We start from the raw sequence: 9,491 nt of genomic DNA, 5'->3' as shown, positions 1-9,491 counted from the left end.
AGGACGGGGTTGTTTATCTGGGAATAAGAGAGGACCCTTTGCTTTGAACATTTCAAGAATTCAAGTGATATTAAACCTGAATAGTTCCTCTGATGGTGTGGTAGATAACAAAGGTGGTGGGAACACCTCCAAGAACAGCTTTGTTTCAGCTCTCCCTCCTTTCTTTCCATATTAAAACTGCAGAAAGGGCTCTTCCTTACCAGTTTTTGCAATCCCCCAACCAAATGTGCCTGTCACACATTGTAGGAGGGTTTATTAGCACGGGGCTGGTCTGAGGCACAGGAAAAGCAGGCAGATGCCTGGTTCAGCAGGGCTTGGGGGTGGGAAAGCCGCGGTTTTTGGCAAGCAAAGATGTTGTGGGTTGGCTGCCAGGCTTGGAGAAGGTTGGCTCAGACCAGAGTGGCTTCTCCATGTACCATCCTCCCTGAACAGTTCAGGGGAGTGAGCCTGAGACACTCCCTTGGCCCAGACTTTCATGGCCTGGTCCTGTTTTCTTCCCAGTGCTCCTGTTATTGAAAGAAAACGATCAACAGTCACAAAAAAATCAAGTTTTGAAACCAGGTGGGTTTATGTAGTTGGTGAATGGGGCATCAGACCTTGGTGACGCCAAGATGACGTCAAACAAAGATAATAAGAGTCTCAAGAGAAAAGAATGGTAGATTTCTATTTTCATATGTAAAGTTAGGACTGAAAAATGACCGACCAATCATTTACTTTACTGTAGTTTATTCTTTGTTTTTATTTGGTATATAAGACCCTGATTATTTCCCAAAAGGTGTGCCAGCTCTGGGAATTATCGCCCAGCACCCTTTTCTGCACAGAACTGGGATAAAACAAATATCTCTGCTCCACGTGTCGATTGGTTTTTGCACACCGGGTAAAGAACCCAGATTCGGGACAACGGTCCCACCACCTGTGTCTTGTAGAGGACACGGAGAGGAGAGAGGAAGATGTCCTGCTTCCACCCACAGTCCCCTGAAACAGCTTGGGGAGAGGTTTTATAATACAAAGCCCCCAACCATGCTGTTTCTGGTGAGAAAGGGACTGCAAGGCATTTTTCCCCTTCTCCTCCTGGTGATAAACTCCTGCCCCAACTGGGGGTAAAAACACAGAGGGAAAAGTACATGGGGTTTAATGCCTTGCTGTGAACAGCTACGGACTCTTCCCCACTCTGGGTTCCTGGAAATCACCCAGGTCTCTCTAACCACTACAAAAAAAAGCAGAAATATCAACAAGCTGCAGGGCAAGGCATGGACACTGGGATTATTTAATACCCCTGGGTTTAGACGTCATGCCCAGACACAAAGCACCCGGCTTAAACAAGCTCAGCTATTGTCCACCATGCAAAACCTCATTTTCTTCTCCAAGGGACATGAAAAGAGATGACGGTATGGCAGGAGGTGGGGCCCGCTCTGTAGCTCTTTCAATTCATTTATAGCTCGATCAGACTCGTTTTTCCAGTAGAATTGGATCTTGGGTCGGAATCGGTACATGGCAAGCCACCAGGAGGTGTTCCATTAAAGCCAGTGGTGAAGAGCGGTGGCAGCTCAGTGACCTGGTGACGAGGGTCCATGCAAGATGAAGGTGTTTCTGTCTCTTCTGTTGGTTGCCTTTGCTTGCATGGAGTTTGGTAAGTCCTTGCTCTGCCTTATCCAAACTCCTGCAGGAGACACAGCATGATGGGATGGGGTGCGTCCTGATCCCTCTGAAGTCTGTGCCTCCTACTGTGAGCAGTTTTCAGCAAAAAAATCTGTCTTTGGAATATTTCTAGCCTGTCGTATTCTAGGGATCATTGTGGTCTCATTGGGATTATTAGTTCAGGCTCTTTAGGAAGTGTTACAAAACAAAGTGTGTTTATATCATGTCATTTCTTTAATGCAATTTCCAGCTCTTGATTTTTACTGTTCTTGTTCAACCTGACTCTCATCTTCTAGGTTTTTTTGTTTTATTTTGTTTTGTTTTTCTTTTTTTTAATATTTCTGTTCCTCTTCTGACATTTAACCCTGAAGCCAGATAGACAGCTTAATGCAGTGTGTGTAGCGGCTTTCTCTAATGATGGGTTTCATGTGTGGCTTATTAAACTTCAGCCACTAGAAGCGGGAAAGATGGGCTGGGACTTTAAGCTGGTGGCCCAGGTATTGCAGAGCTGATGTTTGTAGCTCTGTTTAGTAATACACTGTGGTTTGCATGAAGTCAAAGACAGTTTTGGCAGGCCACCTTGTAAAACAAACAAGTGTGAAGTGTTTGGGGGATTTTCTGCATTTGAAGGAGGATTTGAGAGTTTGTCACCACAGGGAGTGATCCTCCCTCCCTCATTTCTGTCCCCATGTGGCTATCTCTCACCTTGCTGGAGGTGGTAGGCTTGAAGAACACAGTGAAGGTGGGCAGCCAACAGCAGCCTGATACTGGGGGTGACCCATCTGGGATGTGGAGGTAGGGAACACTCTCCATGAACCCAGTCTGTACAGGGATGCCATGCAAACCTTAGCCCTCCCTTTCTATCAGTGGGATTCAGTTGCTTCTCCATCACCAACTCCACGGAGCCAAACATGGATGGATATTTGGGATATGAGTGTTTTCATTCCCTAGGATGTAGAGATTCCCCTCATCGTAGGCAGTCCTACATGAGTTGGGGGTACCATAACCAGTGGTTTGCATGAAGTCAAAGACAGTTTTGGCAGGCCACCTTGTAAAACAAACAAGTGTGAAGTGTTTGGGGGATTTTCTGCATTTGAAGGAGGATTTGAGAGTTTGTCACCACAGGGAGTGATCCTCCCTCCCTCATTTCTGTCCCCATGTGGCTATCTCTCACCTTGCTGGAGGTGGTAGGCTTGAAGAACACAGTGAAGGTGGGCAGCCAACAGCAGCCTGATATTGGCGGTGACCCATCTGGGATGTGGAGGTAGGGAACACTCTCCATGAGTCCAGTCTGTACAGGGATGCCGTGCAAACCTTAGCCCTTCCTTTCTATCAGTGGGATTCAGTTGCTTCTCCTCCATCACCAACTCCACGGAGCCAAACATGGATGAATATTTGGGATATGAGTGTTTTCATTCCCTAGGATGTAGAGATTCCCCTCATCGTAGGCAGTCCTACATGAGTTGGGGGTACCATAACCTCTAATGGTGGAAGGTGACTGCATAGGAGTCAGAACACCCTGGCACAGACTCCCCATCCCTTGATGATGCCACCAGAGTAACTTCTTGCATAAAAGCCTTATTTTATACTGACGTTCCCAAACTCATAGCTGGTGTTAGCTTGGTTGGCCAAGGAAGTCCTACACAGGGTCAGCGCAGGAGCTGTGATTGTAAATTGGGATGTTTGCATGCTCTGCACATGTCTTCCAGATCCAGGCAGTGTAGGGTCTGATTTTATCTGTGCCTGGCTGGGATGTGGAGCTATGGTAAGATTTTTTCCCTTTACATTTATTTTCTTCTTATATAAGGACTTTTTTCCTCTACCATCTCCTCTATCAGTCTGCAAAGCAGATTCTGCGGGGGAGGAACAAGTGGGTGGAGAAAGAAGAGGAATTTGGAGGACTTTTTGGGAGAACACAGCTACTGGTTGGAGAGGCAGACCCAGAGCTGGAACAGTAGCTCTCTCTTTGTGTAATGTACTGACTGTCCTGTTATCTCTAAGACTTGTTCCTGGCTCTGGCCACTGGTAGTTCAAAGCCTTGGGGTGTTTGTGCTGTGTGTCAAGATCAGTGGGACCTTCATATGCTCACCACAGCTGCTACAGTAGAGATCAATTATCACTGGTTTCCAGAGCAGGAGATTTTTCCTTTCATCATTATATCATGTTCATTCTGGGGATTCATGTCTGCTTGTCAATGGAGAGACAGCAGTTCAGAGAGGAACATCATTATTTAATAGAGGAGAGAAGGAGACTCTATAGTCAGATCTCCTTAAGAGATGGGCAGGAATCTGAAAGGCAGAATGGAACAGGAAAGCAATGGGGTGGGATACAAATTTGGTCTAGGATTGAGTTACCAACCTAATTTTGCCAACCTACTTAGTAAGACTTTGTCAAGAGTTGGGTAGCTGAAGGGAAGCAGCTCCTGCTGTGACCCAACACAGCCACATTTCTCTCTTCTGGTCCTTCCCCACTTCATTGTCCCATTCTGGAAGGTACAGTCAGGATGGATGCTTTGATTTGGCAGGCAAACACTGGCAGATTTTTGGAAACTTCACAGTGGATTTGGCAAGCAGAATTTTCTTCTGCACACTCTCTCCTCTGCAAAGCTGACCATAAACCATGACATATCTGTAGCTCCTCCAAGCTTTCATCTGAGCCTGAGTGGAATCTGTACTTTTGGCATGTCCTGGAAAGACACTCAGAGTTGAAGGGTGGATAATCTGCCAATATCCAAGTGGAGCTAACAAAACTTCTAAGAAATTCCAAAATCTGTTTTTTTATCTCCTCTTTTGCTTTCAGCACTCTAAAAAGAATGTGTTATAATTGCATTAAAATAAACACCTCTTCTTTTAAAGAAGGCTTCTAATGTGTCTCTATTCCTTTTCATAGTGTAATTTCATTTTTAAGCTACTGCATGTCTGCTTGTCTATGTCATGTATAAGTTCATAAGCTGTTAAAACAAAAGGGGACCACTACATTTTTGTTATCTGCACAAATCTCTACCTTTCATAAATAGACTGGACAGATATTCCAAAGCTGGCTTAAAATGGAGCTTTTAGACCACAGGTATTTAAGTCTTCCAGTCACGGTGTTTCTTCCCTGCTCTGTGAGGTGCCAACTGACTATTGCTGCTGAGGGGCTGCCTCCTTTGCAAAAGTAAAGTTGTTTTATTCCAGCTTTTGGTTATTTTCCAGTGTTAAGCACTTCCTGATCTGCTGTCTTTTCCATCTCAAAAACCCCCAGCCCAATTCAGAGCTATAGCTGCTATTTAACATATTTAGCTGTGTTTGAACCTGTTAGTCTCAGTAAGGCTAATGAAAATACTGGGTTTGCACAAGTTGGGGACAATGTTTTCTTAATTTGATGTCCTTTGTGCTTATCTTTTGTTTGGAAATTTTTTTTCCGAAGAGGAACACAAATCCTGTGGCTTTGACTTGTCCAGTGATGAGTATCATGAAATCTGGGAATAATGACAAAGCTTCCTCCCTAAAGATGCATTTGACAGCTGTCAGACATAGAATTAATGCAAACAAAACACCAGTCCACAATGGGCAAACCAGAATAATAATGTTTGCTTTGAATACAAGCAAGATAATTGCTGTGTCTGTTTATAAAAGGGCTCTTTCTGGCTTACTGGTTAGGGTGAAGTTGCATTATCTATTTTCATAAGGTGGTTTGCTTGCCCGAGCCTGCTGTTATGACACCCCACTTTAGGCATGCAGAGATGAGCTGAACTGTTTTTCCATTTCAATGGGGTTTAAAGGGATTTCTTCAGGGTTGTCACACAGATGGGGTAAGAGCTGCTTTCCAGATCAAGGAGGGTCTGTGATGGTACCAAATATGCTTTGCTATGACTGTAAAGCACACACATTCAGGTGTCTGCTGGATGGTGCAAGTGTTGGGTTCCTCAGAAAGACCTGCAGAGAGTAAAGAACCCTGAAAAACTTGTCCAAAAATGGCTTCTCTGGAGATAGGAAATACCAGACACAATTTTGGCTTGATATCTTTACCTTGGAGTGCTCTGGAAATACTACATCACTACAGTCTGGTCTCTTCAGTGTCTCTCTCTCTGAAATCTCTTCACCTCAAAAGACTTCAGGTACTGAAGGACTTGGACTGTGGTTATTCTGCATGTCTAGCAGCTAATTGTCACCTGCAGACTTGCAAGGGCTTTTGCAGCTCAACAAGAAGGTGATGAAGAACACCTAGGAATTGGTGAGTGATGAGGCAGGGTGAGGTACCTCAGACTGGATTTGGGGACACTGTCTCCCATAAGATCCTCATAGCCAAGCTGTTGAAGTACAAACTGGATGAGCAGCCAGTGAGGTGGAGTGAAAACTGGCTAGATGGTTGAGCCCAGGGAGTGGAGATCACTGGTACGAAGTCTGCTTGAAGGTTAATGACTTGAAGTGTACCCCAGAGGTCAATATTGGGTCCATTTCTTAACATTGTCATTAATGATCTGGATGATGGGGCAGAGTGCACCCTCAGCAAGTTTGCAGATGCCAGAAAACTGGGTGGAGTGGCTGGTATACCAGAGGATTGTGCTGCCATCCAGAGGGACCTCGCCAGGGTGGAGATATCAGCTGATAGGAACCTCAGGCAATTCAACAAGGAGAAGTGCAAAGTCATGCACATGGGGAGGAATCACCTCATGCACCTATATATGCTGGGGTCCATCCACCTGGAAAGCAGCTTTGCTGAAAAGGACCCTCGGGTCCTGGTGGACACCAGGTTGAAGATGAGCCAGGAATCAGCCCTTGCTGCAAAGAAGGCTAATGGTTTCCAGGGTTGCATTAGATGAAGTATTGTCTACAGGTCAAGGGAGGTGATCATCCCCTCTACTCAACATTGATGAGGCCACACCTGGAGTCCTATGTCCAGTTCTAGACACCTCAGTACAAGAGAGACATGGACATACTGGAGAGAGTCCAACAAAGGGCCACAAAGATGATGGAGGGACTGGTGCATCTATGCTTTGAGGAAAAGCTGGAAGAGCTGGGACTGTTCAGCCTGGAGAAGAGACGGCTCAGGGGGATCTCATCAATGTCTATAAATACCTGAAGGGAAGGTGCAAAAAAGATAGAGACAGGCTCTTTTCAGTAGTGCCCAGTGGCAGGACAAGAGGCCACAGGCACAAGCTGAAATGCAGGAAGTTCCCTCTGAACATCAGAAAACATATTTTTACTGTGAGGGTGACTGACAACTGGCACAGATTGCTCAGGGAGGTTGGGGAGCCTCTTTCCTTGGAGATATTAAAAGCCCAGCTGGACAATGTCCTGGTCAACTGGATCCAGGTAGTCCTGATTGAGCAGGGGTATTGGACTAGATGACTTCCAGAGGTCCCTTCCAACCTCCACCATTCTGTGATTCTGTGAATTTGTGAGTCTGTGAATCTGTGATCTCTTTCTGAGGCTCTGCTGATGCAAAGTCAAGGAGAAAAGCAGATGCAAAGTAAGAACAGGGTTGAGGCAAACCAGCTACTACAAGTGTGTTTACTCTCCTGTGGGAATAACAGAGATTAAAGGAAATTGGGGATGTGGTTGGCTGGCAAGCAGAACAATTAGATACTCGTCATAAATATCTGAAGCAGGGTCTATTGACTAATTGTGATAATGATTAAAATACAAACATCTCACTAATTGCACTGTTGAAGTATTGGGCTTCTCCTGGGTCCCTGCACGGGGTCGCTGTGTGTTTTAGGTTGCTGCTTGCAGCTGGGGCAAGATAGACAAGGAATTCAAGCACTGACATGTCACATCTTGCAAAATCTGTCTGCTGGCACCCAGCCACCACAGAACAGTCACCCCTGTCTTAGGCAACCCGATTACCACCACAGTGATAAGGCAGAAACAGGTGGGCAAAACAACTCCTCCTGTATATTTTCGTTAATTTACTGAAAACAATTCTTTTTTTTTTTATCACGCCCATAATTTTTATTGGTTTTTGAATGTCCCAGCACTTTCAGCCCATATTTACTACGTGTTCTAGAGTGCAGATCCAAAAATTAAGTAATATTACCCTTTAACTCTCTTGTGGACTACTTAAGACCCATCTACAAAAAAAAAAACCCAGCTTACCAAAACCCCAATAACAAAGCAAGAGCAGAAAGACCATCTTTGTGCCCCAAACATTCAGCCACTTGGTGTTGATAGGACTTTCCTGTATCATGGGGTCTTCTGTGTGTGTGGCTCTGTCTTGTTTGACTCATAACAAGGGGTCTGAACCCATATCTGAGGCCGTGCTTTCACCACCAAACTACTGTATTTCTCCTTCCCATCAGTAAAAGCACCTTTTACTGTTCCATTCCTGTTCTCAGTATGAGTATTTTGGGACGATACCTTCTCCAGAGGTTCCTGGAGAGGCACAGAGAGAATATGGTGGTTCCCACTAAGGCCAACCTAATGTTTTATCACCTTGCAGCACAAACCTTGCAATGTTACACGTGCCATGAACCTACCACTGCCGAAAATTGCCTGAAGATCCAGAACTGCACAAAGAATGAAACTATGTGCAAGACAACCATGTATTCCTTGGAGGATGGTAAGGGCAATTACTTCTTTATCCCTGTTTTTAACATGAGTCAGTGTTTCTACAATGACGACTGCTGGTGTGGGGACTAGTACCTTTTCTCACTTAAGGACAGGCTGAGAGAGCTGTTGGGGTTCAGCCTGGAGATGAGAAGGCTCCAGGGAGACCTTAGAAACCCTTCCAGTACCTAAAGGGGCTCCAGGAAAATTAGGGAGAGACTCTTGATCAGGGAGTGGAGTGGCAAGATGAGGGGGAATGGTTTTAAACTGAAAGAGGGGAGATTCAAATGAGATATTAGGAAGAAATTCCTTTCTGTGAAGATGGTGAGACACTGGAACATGATGCCCAGAGAAGCTGTGGGTGCCCCATCCCTGGAGGTGTTCAAGGCCAGATTCTAAATATGCTTAGTGAATGCTCATAGTTAATGCTCAGAGCATGGTTAGAAATAACATGTTGCCTTGAGCTGGAGGCATGGAGCTAAAGAATTCTGGGTCTCCAGAGCATTTGCATGACTTGCATAATGGGTGTGTGCTAAACAGTGCTCTCGTGACCCCAGAACTGTTTATGAAAGCTGGGTAGAGTAGACAAGCCAGTACAGATGAGCCAAGAACCATTGCTTTTCGCAATGAGGTGCGAATAACAATTTCTGGTCATCTGGAGGCAAAATAGAAGCACTCTAGAGTTTTCTGGAGCTCTCAGGAAGCCATCTTCAGTCTGGCTGGTGATCCTACATGTCATAAGCTGTCCAAAACAAGAAATGCACTGCAAAGGTGCTCTCTTTCACGTGGTCCTGCTGAGAAGGCTCTGGTTGCACATGGGAGAGGCAGGACATAGTGAGTAGAGTCAAAGTAGAGGCAGAAAAAGTGTTTAGTTGACCTTCTGCACCATAAAACTGATGCAGACAGGACACAGAGGATACAAGGTGCTGTTCAGCTTGTGGCCACTCAGTGGGAACTGTTTTCTATATTCCTGGTAGGAAATAGACCCATCGGGTTTGAACTGGAGCTAAGACTTTTGTGGTGAAGGCAGCTAAAGTTTCACTAGGGACAAGGAGAGTTCTCCTCCATTCCTCCCATTCCTAACTGTTCCTTCTTTTTCTCTTTGCTGTAGTTTATCCCTTCATGGGTGTCTCGACCGTTACCAAGATGTGCTCTTCTGTCTGCATCCCATCCGATGTGGACGGGATTGGCATGACACGCCCTGTCTCCTGCTGTTACTCTGACTTGTGCAACACCGATGGTGCAGCTGGTTTGAAGAGCAGCTTTTTACCAGTTGGGCTGCTAGCAAGTTCCCTCTGTGCCCTCTTCTGGACTAGGCTGTGA

General features: G+C 45.4%; 1 protein-coding gene across 1 annotated transcript; it reads left to right on the top strand.

Moving 5' to 3' along the window:
* The first annotated feature begins 1,578 nt into the window (after window positions 1–1,578).
* On the top strand, window positions 1,579–9,491 carry LOC106902125 (ly6/PLAUR domain-containing protein 2-like). Its single transcript, XM_014965299.1, has 3 exons — window positions 1,579–1,630; window positions 8,062–8,181; window positions 9,280–9,491. The coding sequence occupies exons 1-3, from the start codon at window positions 1,579–1,581 to the stop codon at window positions 9,489–9,491; spliced, it is 384 nt and encodes a 127-aa protein (XP_014820785.1).

Source organism: Calidris pugnax, unplaced genomic scaffold (genome assembly GCF_001431845.1).
Source record: "Calidris pugnax isolate Ruff unplaced genomic scaffold, ASM143184v1 scaffold41, whole genome shotgun sequence".
Taxonomy (NCBI): Eukaryota; Metazoa; Chordata; class Aves; order Charadriiformes; family Scolopacidae; genus Calidris; species Calidris pugnax.
The sequence above is the reverse complement of the archived record's forward strand: the minus strand, read 5'-3'. Positions and strand labels throughout refer to the sequence as shown.